This window comes from Bubalus bubalis, chromosome 20 (genome assembly GCF_019923935.1).
Source record: "Bubalus bubalis isolate 160015118507 breed Murrah chromosome 20, NDDB_SH_1, whole genome shotgun sequence".
NCBI lineage: Eukaryota > Metazoa > Chordata > Mammalia > Artiodactyla > Bovidae > Bubalus > Bubalus bubalis.
In genome coordinates this window covers 53,831,487-53,851,716 of record NC_059176.1, presented here as the reverse complement: position 1 = coordinate 53,851,716, position 20,230 = coordinate 53,831,487, and the positions used below count along the sequence as shown (strand labels likewise).

At 52.6% G+C, this 20,230-nt stretch overlaps 1 protein-coding gene across 13 annotated transcripts in view; it reads left to right on the top strand.

Moving 5' to 3' along the window:
- The window catches only part of AKAP13 (A-kinase anchoring protein 13), a 322,494-nt gene extending 310,161 nt beyond the window's left edge, over positions 1 to 12,333 (top strand). For all 13 annotated transcript variants that reach the window (XM_044933352.2, XM_044933353.2, XM_044933355.2 and 10 more), the window contains 6 exons: positions 257 to 327; positions 787 to 831; positions 3,343 to 3,393; positions 4,417 to 4,839; positions 6,371 to 6,698; positions 7,793 to 12,333. In XM_044933352.2, the coding sequence (XP_044789287.2) occupies positions 257 to 327; positions 787 to 831; positions 3,343 to 3,393; positions 4,417 to 4,839; positions 6,371 to 6,698; positions 7,793 to 7,842 (968 nt within the window). In that variant the 3' untranslated portion in view covers positions 7,843 to 12,333. The remainder of the gene's footprint in view (positions 1 to 256; positions 328 to 786; positions 832 to 3,342; positions 3,394 to 4,416; positions 4,840 to 6,370; positions 6,699 to 7,792) is intronic.
- Positions 12,334 to 20,230: the final 7,897 nt, after the last annotated feature.

Sequence of the window (20,230 nt, the reverse complement as noted above, 5' to 3'; positions counted from 1 at the left end):
CATCTGCGTTGAGTTCATTTTGAGTAATAAGAGGTTTTCCTGGGATCTCAGCTAAGCTATAGCCAAAGGGGCAATAGGACTGTTTTTTTCCTTTCTGTTCCTAGTTCTTCTGTATCAGTAAAAGTGTTTAATAATCACATGGCTGCCCTTCTGCTGGCATTACTAAGATTCGGGAGTATTTTGTACCTAAGCTGTGTATGTAGTATTTTCTTGACTAATCTGTTTTGCAACTTGAAAAAAGTACTTGTTTGTGCAGGAGGTGAGAAGGAGGAGGGAGACGATGGCCAGGACCTCAGGAGGACCGAGTCGGACAGCGGTCTGAAAAAGGTATTTCTTGCTAAGAGACACTGCCTCCCTGCATCCTCCCGGGCCCTTCCTCTAAGCGCATCATCTTGAAATTAGTCCACTGTGATCGTGTTTTGGACACCCACTTTGCCCTTTTAATTTCCTACTTCATCTTGAGAGGAAAGCACATTTCTAAGCAAACGGCACCGTTCTGAGCCCCGTGTTCTTGGCCGTCGGGCCTCTCTGGTTCTGGACGTCACGTTCCAGCACACAGCTCCGCCGGCTGGACCGGTTCCACTGAGAGCCTTGTTTAAACACACACCACCCCCGCCTGAACTCATTACAAGGCTTCCGCAACAGTTCGGCGTCACCTCTTCACTGCCCTAATGTAGAAAGAACGAACATGGGACGTCACAGCATAAGTTAGACACACACTGAATATAATTTTTGCCTCAATCTTCATTTTCTTTACATGCACTTTTTTTTTTTATTGTTTTATAGGGTGGAAATGCTAACCTGGTATTTATGCATAAAAGGAACAGTGAGGTAAGGACACTCGGAGCCCTTTACAGGAGCATGATTTTGTTGTAGTCGCTAGGTTGAGCCTGCGCGTTTCTGCTTTGCCGCGTTGAGCAAACTGTGCTGTCGTCGGCCCCAGGGCATCGTCCTGTCGGTTTTTTGCCAGAAAATCGCTGCCTCCTAAACCAGCCTCTGCTCCCCTGTCCTTGAGAAGCCCCTTGCTTTCTTTGAACGTGGGCCACGAAGCCCCCACAGTGGCTTCTCTCCATCCACGCACGCTGAGCACAATTTGTCACCAGCTTGGCTGTAACTTTAACCTGGCACCAAAAGCTGCAGTGTGAAGCGTGACAGAGGAACTTGTGAGTGATTCTGCACTGTGACTCCAGTTGAGTTTTCTTCTCTGAGCACTGCTTCTGACTCCATATGTCACTCTAAAAAGTAGTCCAGGCGTCCCCTGGCTAGAGACCAGGTTCCCTGCCTTCTGCCGACCCTGCAGGGTAACCCAGGTCTTTCACCGTCTCCCCGTCTCCTTGGGTTCCTCTGAGGAAGTCCTCCTGAAGGCTCCAAGCTTAGCTGACTCTGCACGTGTGACACTGTGCAGCTGGAGCTGGACCCTGGACAGGGAGGGGCGAGGGTGTGCCTCTCAGGGTGTGTGCTCTGCGCTTCTCCCTGCTTTTCATAGAACACCTTAAAATCCCTGAGGGGCTTCGTTTCAGAATTTCAGATGCAGGGACTCGTTCCTTTTTCCCCTAAAACACAGGCAGCGGTTTGTCTTCTGTGTTGGCCTGTTAGCCTGCATGCTGTGACACCCTGAAGGAACCCCCTTCAGCGAATGAAGTAAACCTGCTTTCACACAGACTGCCCCACTCCTGTGCTGCTTAGAAAGCAGCCCTTTAGTTGTTTTTTCCACTTGCCAACTCCCCCTGCCCCACCCCACGCTGAGTGAGAAGAGTTGGGTAAGAGATCGCAGGAGGCCAGTGGCTTCCAGGCATTCCAGCAGGGACTGCACACTGCGTGTGCTCAGCCAGAGTCGGCTGGCCGGCTGGGACTTCTCTCTGTTAATTAAGAATAAACTTAAATGAGGGGCAAAAAGTATTCTCCAAAGAGCTAAGCCTGATAATTAAGTTTTTGTGTTTTCAAATAACATAAAAGGAATACATGATCATGGGAGAAGATTGGAAAAACATCCAATAATGTAAAACAGGAAAACAATAAGTAAATATCCTACCGCTGAGAAATAGATAGCTACTATTATTAAATGTGTGGTGTTCTATCTTCAGCCTTTTCTTCCACAGGACATGTATTTATGTGTCTTAAGTTTATGTGAGTGTGAATTGCATAAAAATAGTTTTGCACGGTTTGTTTCAATACTCCCTGGAACTTCATATCCTGCTTTTTTTTCTCTTAACACTCGAGAAGCATTTTCCTGAGACGTTTGTACAAAACATGCTATTTAACAGCTGTATATTATTATACTAGTTGCCATAATTTAATCTTTCCAATGATCAATTCTTTCTCTGCTTTTTTGCTTTGTAAATGATGCAGCCAGGAGCATCTTCATACTTGTTTTTTTTTTTTGGCAAAGCTGTGATTATTTCCTCAGCATGCCATCCTCTGCCTAAAACCTGCATTGAACCCTGTCAGTACAAGAGGATTCATCCGTTCTCATCATGCTTTCACCAACACTAGGAATTCTTTTTTAATTGACATTTTGTTGGCTTGATAATTTTATTATCAAGTAGTTATTTCTTAATTTTTGCATTCTTCTGACTTGAAATCTGGTTGAATCCTTTTTAATATGTTACGTATTCGACCGTTTGTATTTCTTCTTTTGTAAATCGCAGGTTTATGTTCCTTGCCTGTTTTTCTACTAGAATGTTTTTTGCTTATTGATCTGAGAGCCTTTTTTAAACCAAAGATTTTGTTTGTTTGTTTTTGCCTCATTCTGTTCACTGTCTTCTTTGCCAGATTTTTATTATACATTTTTACATAGTAAAAGTTGAAATTTCGTGTGTGTGTTCTTTCTTGTTGCTGTCTTTGAAAAGCCTTCCCCATTTCAAGATGAAAAAATATTCTCATATTTTCTTACAGCTCATTGAATTTTTTTTTCTGTGAGGCTGGATCCCAACTTAAGTTCTTCCAAAGATTTACCCAATTTCCTCAAAATACTTGACTGAATATTCTAACCTTCTCCATTGACTAGAAATGCTCCTTATCTGCTACACTAGCCACTGTGGCTTGCTTCTGAGCTCTCTGTTGGGTTAAATTGGGATGTGTGCCGTTTTTGTACCAGTCATTTTAAATAATCGGAGCTTCAGAATACTTCTCACTGTGCGTAACTTGCCCCCACACACAGTTACGCTTGTTTGATCTTATTTTGTTTCTCTTGGCTACTTGGGCACTGGCTTACTCTGTGTGGTGCTTTCAGTTTGAAAATGCTTGAGTCGCAGCCCCTTGCTGTGGGCTAGGGTGGGTTCCCATCGAGTGACGCACAGCGTGCTGGGGTCTGAGGTGACGGCTCGTTGATTGCTTTTGCAGCAGGTCATCCAGAGCGTCGTCCATCTCCACGAGCTCCTCAGCACTCTGCAGGTACGTGCCTTTTCTCCTTTGTTCCTTCACTTCCTAGTTGAGAGGGAGACCAACAAGGGTGTGGCTAGCCTGGATCTTTGAGGTTGATACATTTCTTATGGGTGAATACAGCCCTCAGACAAGAGAGACTGGCTCTCATGATGAGAAAGGTTCCAAAATGCAGTGGTTAAGATCCCCGGCGGAGGGAACGGCAGCCCACTCCAGTATTCTTGCCTGGAGAACTCCATGGACAAAGGAGGCTGGTGGGCTTAGTCCATGGGGTCACAAAGAGCTGGACATGACTGAGCAACTTACACTACACTGCAGAGTCTCACTGATCTTCTAAGACTAGAGTTGCTGAGCAGATGGTGGATGGCAGGTACCCAGAGCACAGTTAACAGCCATGCCCCAGAGTGCAGGGGGTGTGGGCCTTCACAGAGGAGATGCTTCCAGTCTGGACGGCCTTTCTAGGTGTCCGACTTTTTGCACCAGTGGTAAAGAACCCGCCTGTCAGTGCAGGAGACACGAGAGCGGGGTCAATCCCTGAGTCGGGAAGATCCCCTGGAGAAGGGCATGGCAGCCCACTCAGTATTCTTGCCTGGAGAATCCCATGGACAGAGGAGCCTGGCAGGCTCCAGTCCATGGAGTTGCAAGGAGTGGGATATGACTGAGTGCACATTCATACACAGTACCCTCAGATTCGGGTCCCTTCCTTCCTTAAAGATCTAACCAATCCAGTTCATACCTCCTCCCACCTCCAAAGGCACACACCACCCCAGACAAGGCCGCTGACTGCAAAATCGAAGTCTTGGCACCACTGACCTTCCCACTTGGTTGCTGCCCAGGGTTATCCTAGAGTACTTTTCCCAGAGCAGCTTAGAAAGCAGGGGAGGGCTGGAGTCCGGGTGTGGGCGCCATCCACCCTCGAGGCAGGCTAGGCACACAGTCCCCTCTTGTGGGCATCGTTCCCCCTCGTGGGCATTGCCCCCCTGGTGCTCATCACCCCCTCGTGCGCATCGTTCCCCCTCGTGCGTCTCCCCGCAGGGCGTGGTTCTGCAGCAGGACAGCTACATCGAGGACCAGAAGCTGCTGCTGAGCGAGCGGGCGCTCACGCGGACGGCGTCGCGGCCCAGCTCTCTCATCGAGCAGGAGAAGCAGCGCAGCCTGGAGAAGCAACGCCAGGACCTGGCCAACCTGCAGCGGCAGCAGGCACAGCACCAGGAGGAGAAGCGGCGGCACGAGCGCGAGTGGGAGTCCCGCGAGAGGGCGCTGCAGGAGCGCGAGGCGCGCCTGGCGCAGCGCGAGGACGAGCTTCGGCGCGGCTGCCAGGACCTGGAGCGCGAGCGCGAGGAGCTGCAGCAGCGGAAGGGCGCCTACCAGGGCGATCTGGAGCGCCTGCGCGCCGCTCAGCGGCAGCTCGAGCGCGAGCAGGAGCAGCTCCGGCGGGACTCGGAGCGGCTCAGCCAGGTACCGGGCGAGGACCCTCGGAGTCCTGATGTCCTCGAGGGCGGGATGTGGGGACCCAGAGGGAGGCCCAAAAGGGCGTGGGTGTGTGTATACATATGGCTGATTCGCATTGTTGTACAGCGGAAACTAACTGCATGGTAAAGCAGTTATCCTCCAATTAAAAAAATTACCCTTTGTGTGCCCAGCTTGGAGGAAAATAGGCAAATAGAATATATAGTATATAAAGGCTGATTTTATTGAATCTGTTTATGCGTCAGCAGAGGCGCAGGTGAGGAAATGAGTCTTTTTCTCCTTTTTGTCTGTAAGGGGTTTAGAAGTGCATGAAAGGTTGTAGTTTGGCCAGGCCACTGAAGGGGGAGTACCTGGCCCTTGGCCGGAGCCTGGCCCGTTTAGGCTGGGGTAGCCTCAGTGTCTGTGAGGGTGGCGGTCAGCCATCCAGGATTTGGGGAGCAACCCCTCTGCTCTGTGCCACGTGAGAAATCAGAATGTAAAGGACCTCGTAGCTGAACAGAGACAACTCACTGCAGGCACCAGACACACGGTGCCTGAGCTCACAGAGCAGTAAGGGCTCCGATGCCCGGGTTAGTGAGAGAACGCATGTGGTGAGGTCAGTGGGCCTCAGCTGCAGGGCCGGGCCCATCCCAGCCACAGAGGGGAGAGAGGATATTCTTGCTCGGGGCCGCTCAGACACCTGGGCCCTGCTTCATTCCCGATATGCCTTGCCACTGTGAATGCAGCCTTTTCCTGCAGCCGCTGCTGATTCAGGAAGGCCTTGCATTTGTGGGAGCACACTGACCCCCAGGTTTGTTTCAGTGGTAGTCCCTGGCTGTCCTAGAACAGGGATGCCAGAGCCTCCTGGGTATCCTGATACCCATGTTGCCATCCGTTTGATTGATTGACCTTGAACAGTGAAGGAAAAGGATACTGCCGTCTTCCAGAGGGGGATAGTTAGGCTTCGTGCAGAGGTTTCCAGGTGTGTGGGGAGCACGGGGGCTGGGCCGTGCTTCGTGTGGCCCAAGAATGTGTTCCCCAGGGAAGGCTGCTCAGAGAACACAGAGTCTATCTCTTTAATCTTCGGTTTGACCTTTGACCAGGATCTTGGTGTAAGCACGTCTCCACCTCCCATCTAACCTGAACAGACCTCTCTAATCTCTTAGCAATGAAATAATTATCCACTCCTGCATTTAAATCAGTCATCAGATAAGCAGCTCTTCCTGCCTCTCCAGGGGATGGGAATTGTGAGCTGCCTCATCCAAGGTGCTACTCATTCTTTATAGTGCTAATAATAGAAGTAGTCAAGGTATCAAAATGGTCATTTAGCACTTTCATAGATACTGCAGGGGGTTGGGGGAAGGGATTGGAACTGAGAAGTTCGGGGTCTTTATTTCAAGTTCTCCAGAGTCCAAAGGCAGTGAGTGTGCATGGGTCTGACACACCAGCATCCCCAGTGACCTTGTGCATTGCCCACTGAGCAGTCACTGAGGACGCTGCCGGTCCCCCAAGTCACATCCCTTCTCTCAACCATGCACAGGTTTCATATCAAAACACCAAGCTGCTGCGGATCCCATCCTTCTCTCCGAACCCTGAGGAGACCCCCTCGCCACCTGCACCTTCAATAGCCAAATCAGGGTCATTGGACTCAGAACTCTCAGTGTCCCCCAAAAGGAACAGCATCTCTCGGACACACAAAGAAAAGGGGCCTTTTCACATGCTGGGTTCCGTCAGCCAGACAAGCAAGGCACCAGAGGCTCAGAGCCAGACCCCAGTGTCCACGTCCACCCGCCTGTTCGGGTTAGCTAAGCCAAAGGAAAAGAAGGAGAAGAAGAAGAAGGGCAAAGGAAGCCGCTCACAGCCCGGGGGTAAGTCACACACCACGTCTCCTTCGGGCCACACCGCCCCTGGGGGCTCTGGCAACACGGGAGGAGTTACAAAGAGGTGCCTGCCTTTCAGGGCCGTAGAAGCTGACCCCCATATGTCTCACCAGACCCACTTGTTCTGCCCATAGAGGACTGTTGGAACTTAACGCTGAGAACTGAAATTCAGGGAGCTTTTAGGAACCCAGTCTGTGTGGCATGTGTGCAGAGTACGGAGCGCAGTCTCCTTTCTCACGCTTCCTGTCCAGATGAGGAGCAGAAACTCGGTGAATCAGTTACAGGCCTCCCTGCCTTTCGGCCTGGTCCAGTAATAAGCTACTTGAATGGAAAGCTGAATTTGTTGCAATCTCAGAAGATTCTTAACCAGTCACTAACATTTTTATTTAAAGACACAAGTTGAGATACTTCTATAAAGAAATTTCTACTGTAAAGGAGGATGATTTTTTTTAAAGATTCTGTATATTCATTTGCAAGTACTTTCCCTTACCACATAAACATATTTAAACATAAAAGATGCATATTGCTTATGTGTTCTTGTAAAGTTTAAGGCTTTACATAGCATTTCAAAAAGCAACAAAACTGACGCTGTCTTCTAAAAGACCCAGGAGGAAAAAGAAAAGTAATATACTAATAGGTGCTTGGTGAGCATTTTCCGAGGGCAGCTTTAATCCTGCAAGAGATATGAGGCAGGTGTTTTTGAGCCCAGACACCCAGGAACCCTGCAGCTCAGGATTAGCTGATGTTCCCGCCAGCGCAGGGCACACAATCAGACCACACGACACAAGGTTGAGTCCTTCTCATCAGGGTTGGCCTCTCCCTTCTGTGCGGGAGGGTGTAGAGAAATCCCTCTTTCCAGGCTGTCTTCTGTCGAGTTCAAGGATCTATAGACAGAGGACATCATTGAGGACCTCATTCACTATATCAGTGGAGGGGGCGCCGCAGCAGAAGTCATCACCCACCTGCCCAGCGTCTGTTTGCATCCCGGGGGACTTGTGTTTAGGGAAGAGAGGCCAGAATTTACCAATGAAAAGAGCATTTTTGTCTGAATTTCTCTCTCCCTCTTGGCTTCCTTTTTCCAGATGGCCCCGCGTCGGAGGTGCCCGCGGAGGGGGAAGAGATTATCTGCTGACCGGTCCCGCTGCTGTCCTGCCTGGTGACCGTCCACCCCCGCCATCCTGTGTGCGCTTCCCCCCAACTGACGCCTGCGCCCCGCAGCCCTCCCCATTGCCCTGGGGCCTGGGCCCGAGGGACAGACGGTCCTGGGGGTCAGGGTGGGGCAGGAGGCCCGGGATTGTGACCCAACCACTGGCCGGCCCTGCTGAGGTCACATGACAACGAGGATAGCGGCCCCGGAAGTCCAGGCGATGGTTGTGGACATGTCAGGAATGCCTCGAGGCCGAGAGGGTGTTTCCGAATGTGGTCTGAAGCTCTGGCTGCCTTTTGATTTGGGGGAACAGAACCAAAAATCAAACAGCAAGTAGTTTGCGCTTCATCTGAATGCGTATGGTACCCGTCTGTATAGACACGTGGAATACGATGGGACTGTGCATGATCTGCACCAGACGCCTGGCGGGCTCAGGTCCGCACGAGGGTGCTGACCCCACCACTCGGTGGATGCGCTCCGAGTCTCAGCCGCTGGTCCCCCCCACCAGGCTGTCTCCCGGCAAACCCACCCGTGCACACTTCACCCGCCTCTTCTGCGTGTATTTCTCATTCAGAAGGGACGGCAAACAGTTGTGAAAACCAATGAAAGAAGGCTCGATGTCTTTAAAAAGCAAATGATCCTGAAACACCTTGATTTTGGTGTTTTGGTTACTTTGGGGAAAAAAAAAGAAGTCATCAGATCTAAAAGAAATACTGTATTGGCTTTCCAAGATGTTTGCCCACAGATTCTGGGCACAGAAGAAGTAGAGAGGCCACCTTCCCATCACCCCCGCAGAGTAACACTTTACGGTCGTCACTGGCCATTCGCACATGACCACGACCCCCTGGCCGTCCCCCTGGGGCCTTGCAGTGTCTTCCCAGGGAAACCTCTCCTGCCTGTGCCCCCGCCAGGGGAGAGGGTGGCCCCCCGGCGCTCCTCTGCCTGCCCTGGGGCCGCCTGCCTCTTCCTCCGGGGTAGGGTGACCGCCCTCTCCTAGACAACTGGCTGAAAAGCAGGAGCAGGTGGGCGCGTTGGGCGTATGGAGTAGTTCAGACCAGGAGAAGAGCTGGCCCAGGAGGTACGGCCTGGAAGGGTCTCCTTCTGTCAGGAGGCCTGGCACAATTTTGATTTCTCCAAGTTTTGCAGTCTAAAGTTATGATGGTTACTGTGCCCTGTCCCTTGAAGATGCCACAAGTGCTATCTGCTTGTTCTTTTTCCTCCTCTCTCCTTTTTTCTGTGTTTTCATCTGTATTCCTGGAGGCTCGTCACCAGCCTGCAGGTCCAGAGCGTTTCCCCATGAGGCCCCCGCACCTGCCACGCTTGTTACCCCCTCATTGTGGGGGGGAAGACCCTGGAAAATTCTGTGCTTTCAACGTGGCCTTTGATTCCTGCCTTTCGCTGCTCAGGAGCATGGGTCTTTGAACATAACCTTTTTAAAAACAAACAGGTCTGTACCTTGGTGCTTGTTGATGAGTTGCAAGCTGGCCTTGCAGATGGAGATATCTATCTTTCAGTTTATTTGAAAGAGGTCTGGTTTAAAAGTTTTAGCTTTAGATTTATTTATTTGTGTGCCGGGTGCGTGTGTGTGTGTGTGTCTATGTGTGTGCGTACGTGCGTGTGTGTTAAGGGTAAACACACCAGCCCAACGGTTTTGACTGTCCGGTCAAGCAGCCCACGCTGCATCCTCACTCCTCCAGGTCTGTCAAAGTGCCTTGAAGGCCCAAAGGAAAATTAAGGGTGGGGGGTGAAGTCCCTTTCTTTCCCTCCTCCCACCCCAACCTCATTCTTTGACCAAGAGAGGTCTTCCTCCTGAGAGTTAAAAAAACTCGCCACCCATGGGCTTACATGTGCCTCGTTTTATCACGGCGATTTCTTACCCTTCAGAAAGGCTTTGAGAACCAGCTGATTTTCGACTGAACCTTAATATGCAGCCCCTCAACCCCCCGACCAAAGACCCTGAACGTCAGAAGGTTAGGTTGCCTCCGCTGCCAGTCCCTACAGCTCCGAGGATGGCCAGTCTGCCATGGCCTTGCTTAGACCCGCGGGGAGCTTGGCACTCTGTCCTGGTCACTGGTTCGGGGGGCCCGCGTCCTCCTTCCGGTGTCTGTGTAGGCCCGCCCCGCCCCCCCCCACCCCCGGCCCTGGGCGCGAAGCCAAGGCTTGGTGCTGGTGGCCGTGCCCTCACACAGGCTCTCCACCAGAGGCGCCCGGACAGAGTTTCTGTCCGTCGCCACACAGCTGGATTTCAGTTTCAAAGTGTCCTTCGTTCCCACCTGGTTGTGAAGTTGCAGTTGCCTCGGCTGTTTGGTGGCGGTTTTCTGAAACGATTAGCCCTCTGCCTGCACCCTATCTGGTCAGGTTGTGGTTGGACGAGTTTCGAATCTGAATCCAAGGGCGTCTTCCCCCTGACCCAGACCCGTGCTTCTCCGTGCCTTGGCCCCCTCTCCCCATCCAGTGTGGGGTTTGGGGAGCCACCTGGGATTGTTGCTGCTCCTGCTTTTGCTTCTGACCTCGAGGCCACCTCTGACCTCGAGGCCTGACCTGGTTGCTGAGGTTTTTTCCTGTGAGAAGGGGCCGCCTCTCAGGGCGACTCAGACTCTGCTCTCCACAGCATCCCCAAGCTGGGAAGGCAAGCTTCTCTGCTTAGGGAATCAGGAGCCTGACCTCCCTTGCGTTTAGATTTTGGGGAGCAGATGGAGACACCACCCAGGGTCCCCAGGGTCCCAGAGTCGAGTGATTCACCTAGAAGGAGGCTGCGCCTTCTCCCAGGACTCCCGTCATCTCAGTGGTCGCTGTCCTAGTCGTGCGACGGGCGACGTGTGCACTTTAAATGCTCCCCATGGTTGGCTTCACTCCGCGACAATCAGCTATTGACTGTTTTCTTTGAAAATGGAGAGGGTTAACAACAGCCCAGTTGCTGTCATTCAGCCTTTGCCAACATTCCCCCCTCTACCGCCATGAGAGTGGTCTGTGGGGAGGAACTCCTTAACGAGGTTTTGGTTTTTATTTGGAAAGGTACGAACCTTACCTTTTATCCTCTCACGTCTCAGGGTAATACCACTAAAAGTTCTTCTTTGCAGACATTCTCCTGTTACTTGCTGTCTTCCCGAGCCCCTAGTTGCAGCAGTAGGGAGCACGCACTGTAAGACCCTTGGGGTTTGTTTGTTTGGAGGGTGGGTGTTAGTGTGTCTGGGTTTATAAATAGGCCCCACCTGAACTAAAAGATAGCACCATTAGCCTTAGGGCCAGACCTCCAACCTGGAGGGTGTGGTTCCCAGCAGTACTCTAATTCATCCCTCGGACCCCAGAGTTCTTTTTCCATAGCCAGCTCTTGCTCCCAAGGATCTGTTGTCAGCTTGGAGCTGTGGTTGTTGATGCAGCATTGATGGGGGGCCCAGTGTGCCCCACAGACAGCCATGCCCAGGGGCTGGTTGTGAGGGAGAAGTTGGGAGAAACGGACTGGAAAGTGGGCTTCAGCAGCCAAAAGAGGGTGGTTCGGAGGGGACCCCAGCCACTGCCGAGGATTCTGGACCTGCTTGGACTGCAGACGCCCAGAAAGAACCCTCCGTGTCGCGGTGGCGGTGGCTAAGGCTTGGCGCCCGCCATCCCACAGCAGGGCCGTGTGACACGCTCACGGCGGCCCGGGTCACAGCCCCTCCTGGCGCTGCTGCTCCGGCCGACCCTCAGAGACAAGGAAGAAGTCAGCGGTTCGTTTCGGTTGGCTTCGTTTTCTTCAGTGTAGCATAACATTCCTAGTTAACCTGCGCTTTGAAATCTTCTGCCTGCTGGCCAGGTTTTAAGACGAGAAGTCTTTCAGTGCTGCCATAAGAGGGAAAAAACAAAAACAACAAAGGCTTCTTTCCATGTACCAGTCGAATTTAATTTGTCAGAAGCTTAGCTGGCCTTGAGTTCCTCCTCCATCTTGCGAAGGTTTAAAGACGGGCAGACCCAGCTGGCTGACGTGTCTCCTGCCGTGGACGGCGGCCGCCTGCTCTGGATCCCCGGGCCGCGCCGGGCCTCTGCTCACCCCGCCCGGACGGCCCCGGGCTCCAGGGCTCTGAAGGGCCACCGCGCTCTCCGTTCGTCTGAGGTTCCCGGCGTGTCACCCCCCCCCCGACGCACAGGACACCCCAGGACATGCAGGAGGCCGGTTCCCAGACACCTGATACCTCTGCTGTCGTTTCGTCGTTTTCAGATGCTAAATGGACATTTCTGTGCTGAATCCTATTAAATACAAAGGGGTTAAAACCCAGATGCTGTATATTAATTTGTAATTATGTATAAAGTAAAAGCAGTTTTAAACTGTAAAGATTTTTTTTTCAGTGTGTTTCCTGGAATTTTGCCGCAACATACTGGCTTTGTATTTTATTTATCTTCCTTTCTAGTTATCGGCTTCAGACCCTTGTAAAGCCCCCCTCCACCTTCCAAAAAAATAAATAATAATAATAATAATAAATGTCCTTTAATAAGTCTCAATGGTGACTCTGATTTATTCCTGTCCGGGTGAGCCTCCTGGAGTGAGTTCCAGGGTACTCCTGTTCCCAGTGAAGGGCCGGACCCCCTCCCCAGCTGTGAGGGAGCCTTCGACCCAGTGAAGCCTTATTTCTGTACCTTCGGGAAGGACCACCCCGGAGCACAAAGTGGTTCCTGGGGAACTTAAGTCCCCCCGGAGCCAGACCCTAGCTTGGAGGCGCCTAGAGTCAGAACCGTTTCCCGTCAGAAAAGTGCGGTGAAAAACGTCCTTGTTACAGATCCTGCTGCTGTAGGTCCTACTATGTAAAAAAGATGAATGCCAGTTTACCTGTCTCTGCTGACTTTTTTCCAGCCCGTCCCACTCCCAAACAAGGCAATTGCCAAAAACACGAATTCAGGGAGAAGAATCTCCCTGCATGTAGCAGGGATTTACTGGGTCTGATCTCAGAAACTGCTGGAATGCACGGTAGGAGCTGCTGTGCCTAACCCTAACCCGCCCGCAGGCGCCTGTGCTGCTCTTCCTGCGTCGCTGGCGGCTCCCGGAGCCGAGCCTGCCCTGCTGTCCCCGCGAGAGGCCCCTGGGTGCAGTTGGTCACCCGGTGTGATGCGGAAAACAGAATCAGCCTGAATTCGCAGCTCTGTGCTCCCAAGCTCCCCGTCCCTCCCCACGCAGCAACAACCAAAAAGAAGAAAGTCCCGCTGGGTTGCCAAGCGCCTTCTCTCATTCGGTGAACTTGGACGCGCCTGGATTTCTAAAGAGTCTTGTAGCCCTGGCAATAGCTGCCGCCCCAGAAGCCAGGAAACAGAGGTCCCTTCTCTCCGCCGCCCGCCCTCGGCCGTCAGGGCAGCTGCAGTGTCTGGACACCCCCAGCGGGGTGGGGGAGTGGTTCCCACGGCCCCGTGCTCCTCTGCTGCCCTGCCCCCACCAGCTCCTGGCTTGGGTCTGAGCCAAGGACAGGCTCCCATTGCCCGGAGGCAGGAGAGGGGAGGAGGAACCATCCTTTGTTCCAGGAGAAGCCAAAGGCACAAAGCTGGGCAGGCTCCATGAGGACCAGCCAGCCAGCCAGGTGCGGGGTCCCCGCCTGCTCCTGAAGGAGAAGGGGCCACTTCTGCCCAAGGACCCCCACCCCCGCCCCCCACTCAAAGGGAAACCCAGCCGTGCACCCCGGAAGCGAGTGTGCTAACTGCTGCCGCAGGACAGAGACAGAGTCACGAACAAAGCCAGCAAGCTGCAGAAGAGCCTGCTGGGCAGGGAGGAACAGGGCCCCTCATTGGAACCGGAAATAGAAGCAGATCCAAGGTCAAAAAGAGGATCAGAGTAGCTTCCCTGGTGGCTCAGTGGTCAAGAATCCGCCTGCCAACATAGGAGACGTGGATTCCGGGTTCATTCTGTCCCTGGTCTGGGACGATCCCGCCTGCCACAGAGCAACTAGTAAGCCCGCACACCCCAACCATTGAGCCTGCGCTCTAGAGCCCGGGGACCGCAACTGCTGAGCCCACCTGCCTCAGGTGCTGAAGCCCGTTTGTGCCTGGAGCCCGTGCTCCACAGCAAGAAAAGCCATCGCAGTGAGCAGTGAGGACACTGCACCTCTGCTCACCACAACCAGAGAAAGCTTCTGCAGCTACGAAGACCCAGCACAGCCAAACACTTTAATTAAAAATCTGAATGCTCCCTCTGTTACCACATTCCTGGCTCAGCCTGGGGCCACGACCACCTTCCCAGCAAGTCCCCCTGCCTCCCCAGCCACCCCTCCCGTTCCGGGCTCCTTGGGAGATTCCTTCTTCCTTGGGCTTCCCTGGTGGCTCGGTGAAGAATCTGCCTGCAATGCAGAAGTGGGTTGGATCCCTGGCTTGGGCAAATTCCCCTGGAGAAGGGAAGGGCTACTCCAGTATTCTTGCCTGGAGAGTTTGCACACCTCCCCCACCCCATCCCCATTCCTTCAGGGGCCCCAGGTCACGGCCAGAAGGTGGCCCAGAGGCGGAACAATCCAGGTGGACCATGTCCTCCTCCTCGGAGGCCCTGAGAGGAGTCCCCAGTGGACAGGGGTGGAACCCGGTGCACCCCAGACTTGGAGGCTGTGGGCCCACCGGCCTCCCGGGTCCTTCAGGGCCCAGTTGACCCGGGCCACCCCAGGGCCCGCTGGACTGTTGACATCGCTTCCTCAGACAGCTGCCAACGGCCCCACTCAGGTTTGGGCTGCTCCTCCCTCCAGGAGCCTTGAGAGACTTCCTTTCTTCCTGGGAAAGCGTCTCTGGACCCTCCGGATGGAGGTGGGAGGAGGGGAGGGGAGAGGGACCCAAGAAGGGGAAGGGCCTTGAGTGGCAGGACTTGGGGGCACGAGGGAGCGGCAGGCTGGCTCTGCAGACCTGCCGAGAACCAGCCTGCTTCTGTCTGCCTCCATCTGTACATCCCCTCCAGGGCCTTGAATTTCCCACCCCACCCCCACAGTTTCAGCATTGGAGCTGGGCGGTTGCCTGGACAACTGGGCTCCCATCCTGGCCCCATCCCTGGGTCCAGAGTGGTGGGGCCCCAGTCACCTGAAACAATGCTCCCTCCACCCGCAGGAGCCTGGCAGCTGCGAGGAGCTGGGGATGGGGCCAGGCTGGGGTCCCGCGCCATTGAGGGGACCTGGACTGAGTCTGGGGTGAGTGGGAGAACAGGCGCAGACTGCAGAGTCTGGGCTCAACATCCAGTCTCGCCATCTGATGGCCAAATAACCTGGGACAAGTGATTGATCCTGTCTGCCCCTGTTCCCTCTTCCATGCGGCAGCAGCCAGGGTGTTGCTCAGACTTGCTGTGACGGTTTCACGAGAGGCTAGATGCTGGTGAGCCCCGAGCCTGTCACCCGTGGCTGTAGGAGGAGCCTGTCCCAGCAGCTGCCGCACCGGAATCCCATCCCCTACTCCGTCTCCACATCTGGAGGTGAGCACCCAGAGGTGGAGACCACCTTCCCATCACCCGGTGTGACTCAGGGCTCCTTGTCTCTGGGCTTCTGGTTTGGAATACCTGTCACTTCCTAGAGGAAGCCTTCCCATCAGCCAGGGCAAGCCCAGCCCCTCCTTCCTGCCTGTCCCTTAGCATCCAGAACCCTCCTGGAATGCCTGGCCTTAGGCTAGCGTCCCCTCCCCCTGGCTTGGGCTGGGCGAGCGCAAGAAGCGAGGTCTGGAAACAGATCCCCTCGAGTTCATACCCTGGTGCCCCACTCCTGCGTGTCCTGGGCCAACATGCTTAACCTCTCTGCCGTTTATCTGTAAAACAGGGATGAAGGCACCTACCCCCATCCTTTTATTGTAAAAAAAAAAAAAAAAAAACACGTTCTTTCTTTTTACTTGGCAGGAAGAGACAAGATAAAGGCGTGGATCTTGGGATGTGCACATATGTGGGCCTGGTTGGAAGTACTTAACTGTGATGCCAGGGCTCCTATAGTGTTTCAGGTTCTGGGTCAAAGAAACTTTGCCAGTGTCTCGTTTTTGCTTTGGATGACCTCCCCGTGGAAGGCCCACTGGCTGGAGACCCACAGGTTTCATACCCTTGAGGCTCGTGGAATTAGACCAGCCCAGCCAGAGCCAGCGTCAGGCCCATCCTGCCAACGTGCAGATACAAGGTTCTCCCTTAAGCCCAAGCTCCTCAAACCAGTCTTTAGATCCCTGCGTTTGAACTAGCTGTCTGCTTGTTAAAAATGCATCTCCCTAGGCCTAACCCAGGTTTAATGACTCAGAGTCTCCAGGGAGGAAGCTGGGGAATTTGCAGGGTTCATGAAATCCCTGGGGGATAGTTTGAGAGACCCCGGGTGCACCCCCAGACTCCCCCCACCCAGGAGAGGTAAGTGTGGGGAAAGGGAGGTAAAAGAAGCTCCCATGTCCCACCCTTCGGAGCAGTGAGGTCCTCTCCACTCTACAAACGGAACTTCCCTCCATGGAATCCCGCTCTTGTTGTGCAGGTAATTCTCCTTGAACATACTGGCTGTTGACAAGTCTGTTGACAAATCGTGGGAGCTGCTGCTTAACCCTGGGCTGAAGAGACGGGCTTCAGTCTCTCCATCTGCAAGGTGGGACCCCCTACAACCCTGCCGGGCTGCTGAGATGACGGGGCAGCACAGAATCACGGCGCCGGAGATTCTTCCTCCTGTTGTGTGTGCCAGCCTTGTCACTGGAGGGCTGGGTGGCCCTGAATGTGTCACATCCACAAAGCAGGTGGTTGGACTAGAGCTAGGCTCGTGGCCTTGCGCACATTGGACTCACCAGCGGGTGGGTGGGGAACCACCCCACCCAAAACCTTGGAGATGGGGGTCAGACATCCCGACATTTGAGCAGTTCTGTTTGGTTCCTGCGTGTGGCTGAGGTTGAGAGACTCGTTGATCCCCAAGCTTCATCCCAGAGATCAGCTCTGTTCTGCAGACGAGGCTCCCTCCCTGGGCATCTCAGGGAGCCACTGGGATGGACAGAGCTGGCTCTGGCTCTGCTGGGGGTCTAAGCGTTGAGCAGTCGGTGCTCCAGGCCTGAAGGGGGACAGCTCTCCCCTTGGGCCTTTGACTCCCGCCAGAGGCTGCCAAGGGCTTCCCTGGTGGCTCCGCAGTAAAGAATTTGCCTGCAATGCAGGAGACTCAGGTTTGAGCCGGGAAGACCCATTTGGAGGAGAAAATGGCAACCCACTCCAGAATTCTTACCTGGAGAATCCCATGGAAAGAGGAGCCTGGCGGGCTACAGTCCATGGGGTCACACAGTCGGGCACGACGGGGCAGCTGAGAACAGCACACAAACAGAGGGTGAATACAAGGGGGCAGGAGGCTGAAGTGCTGCCCTGGGGAGCTCAGCTGCACGGGGCCAATGGGGGCCTCCAGAAGCAGTGAAGGTGGGGGCAGAGAAGACAGGGCACCCAGCCCACTCGGGGCTGAGTCAAGTGCCGCCTACAGGTCCCAGCTTCTGGTGCCCGCCTCCAGCTGACTTTCCCCCAAGGATTCTAGACCATAGGGCCACTTCTTCAGCCCCACCTGCCCTTCAAGAGCTTCACCCACAGCCTCTCCACCTACTCTCTATCCCAACCTGATAGGAGCCACTCCTCTGCAAGGATGCTGTCTTAATATTTGGGGATAGGGGGTTCATTGTTTGATAAAATATTGAGGTTTATTTTTAAAATATTTTTAAACACCTATAATCCCATCAGCCAGAAAAAAAACTATCCACTAATATTTGATCATGTTTTCTTTGTACTCATTTTTTAAAAACTGAAGTATAATTAATTTATAATACTGAAAATATTGAAGTATAGTTAATTTATATGTAAATCAGGTATACATCATAATGATTTGGGGTTTGTTTCTTTTGGCAAATGATATTCCATTATAAATTATTATAAGATATTGACCCTGTTCAGTTCAGTCGCTCAGTCGTGTCTGACTCTTTGCGACCCCATGAATCGCAGCACACCAGGCCTCCCTGTCCATCACCAACTCTGGGAGTTCACCCAAACTCATGTCCATCGAGTCGGTGATGCCATCTCATCCTCTGTCGTCCCCTTCTCCTCCTGCCCCCAATCCCTCCCAGCATCAGAGTCTTTTCCAATGAGTCAACTCTTTGCATGAGGTGGCCAAAGTACTGGAGTTTCAGCTTTAGCATCATTCCTTCCAAAGAAGTCCCAGGGCTGATCTCCTTCAGAATGGACTGGTTGGATCTCCTTGCAGTCCAAGGGACTCTCAAGAGTCTTCTCCAACACCACAGTTCAAAAGCATCAATTCTTCAGCGCTCAGCCTTCTTCACAGTCCAACTCTCACATCCATACATGACCACAGGAAAAACCATAGCCTTGACTAGACGAACCTTTGTTGGCAAAGTAATGTCTCTGCTTTTGAATATGCTATCTAGGTTGGTCATAACTTTCCTTCCAAGGAGTAAGCGTCTTTTAATTTCATGGCTGCAGTCACCATCTGCAGTGATTTTGGAGCCCCCAAAAATAAAGTCTGACACTGTTTCCACTGTTTCCCCATCTATTTCCCATGAAGTGATGGGACTGGATGCCATGATACTATGCAGTAAATCCTCAATTGCTATCTGTTTTATTTACTGTGTGTGTGTTAGTCTCTCAATCACGTCCAAACCTCTGTGAACCCCATGGACTGTAGCCCTTCAGGCTCCTCTGTCCATGAGATTCTCCAGGCAAGAATACTACAGTGGGTTGCCATGTCCTCCTCCAGGGAATCTTCCCGACCCAGGAATCAAACCTGGGTCACCTGCATTGCAGTCAGATTCTTTGTCATCTGAGCCACCTGGGAAGCTCATTACTTACCTGTTTTATGTATAGTACTTTGTATCTGTTAATCCCATACTCCTAATTCCTCCCCCGCCAATCCCATTTCTGAAGTTTGTTTTCTATGTCTGTCAATCTGTTTTTGTATATCGATTCATTTGTAGTTTTTAAATTCCACATGTAAGTGATGTGGTATATAGTATTTGCCATTCTCCATCTTACTCCACTAAGCATAACGTTCTCTTGGTCCGTCCGTGTTGCTGCAGGGGCACTGTTTCACTCTTCCTTATGACCAGGTGGCAGCCCGCTGTGCGCACGTACCTTCTTAAGCCGGCCGTCTGTTGGCGGGCACTGGTCGTCTCTGTGTCTTGGCTGTTGTAAGTTATGCTGTGTGAACATTCGGGTGCACGTATCCTTTGGTTTGGGGGCTTTTTTAGTTGCAGCATCCCAGATCTTTTTCACTGTGGTGTGCAGGATCTTTAGTCACAGGCGTGTTGCAAGGATCAGTTTAGTTGCAGGGATCTGATTTCCTGATCAGGGATCAAACCCAGGCCCCTGCATTGGGAGCACAGAGTCCTTGCCACTGGACCACCAGGGAAGTCCCACATGTATCATTTTAAATTAGAGTTTTCATCTTTTCTAACTATACTCCCAGGAATGGGATGGCTGGATCACATGGTAACTCTGTTTTTATTTTTAAGGGTCCTCCACACTGTTCTCCATAGTGGCTACACCAGTTTACATTCGCACCAACAGTCTTTGTACACATTTATTTATCAGAGTTAAAGTCATGTTCTGTATAGACACTTATATCCTACTTACTTCATTTCAAATTTTCATATGAACATTGGGTACCTAATATCCCACTTTGTAGACATGTCACTGTTGGGAATTGAGGTGTTGCCAACTTTTCACTCTTACAAATAACATGCAGGGCTGGTTTATACCACCGCTTTTCCCCCTATTTCAAAGTAAACACGTGTTTATTAGAGACAATGTGGAAACTATTAATAAGTAGAATAAATAAATAAAACTTAATTATGGTAGGAAGTTCTGCCTCCAACCAAGATGGAGTAATATTGACCAGATTTACTCACCTCCTAAAACAACCAAAACTCCAGACGAAATACATGGAATGACCGTTTAAAGGACACTGGAAATCAAACAACAAAGTCCAGGTACCCCTGAGAGACCAAGGTCCTGTCTGAGCCTACCGTAAGCCTTGCAACTGCCCTGACTTTCCCAACTGCAGCCAAGGATGAAGACATGGGTGGAACCTGGAAGACTCCCCAAGTTGAGGGGATGGAGCTGAGACTCATGAGACGCATCTGGCGGGACAGGGGACTTCCCGGGGGTCCAGAGGTTAAGAATGCAGGGGCCACGGGTTCCATCCATGGTTGGGGAGCTAGGCCCCAGCACTGCAACTGCAGAGCCCGCGCGCCACGGCTCGAGAGAAGCCCGCACGCCGCCACAAGGCCGCGGAGCGCCGCGGCAACAGATCCCAGCAGCGAGACCAGCGCAGCCAGAGAAAGCAGCCTGCTGGAGCTAGTGGTAAAGAACCCGCCTGCCAGTGCAGCAGACGTCAGGGAAACAGGTTCAGTCCCTGGGTCGGGAAGATCCCTTGGAAGAGGGCATGGCAGTCCGCTCCAAGATTCT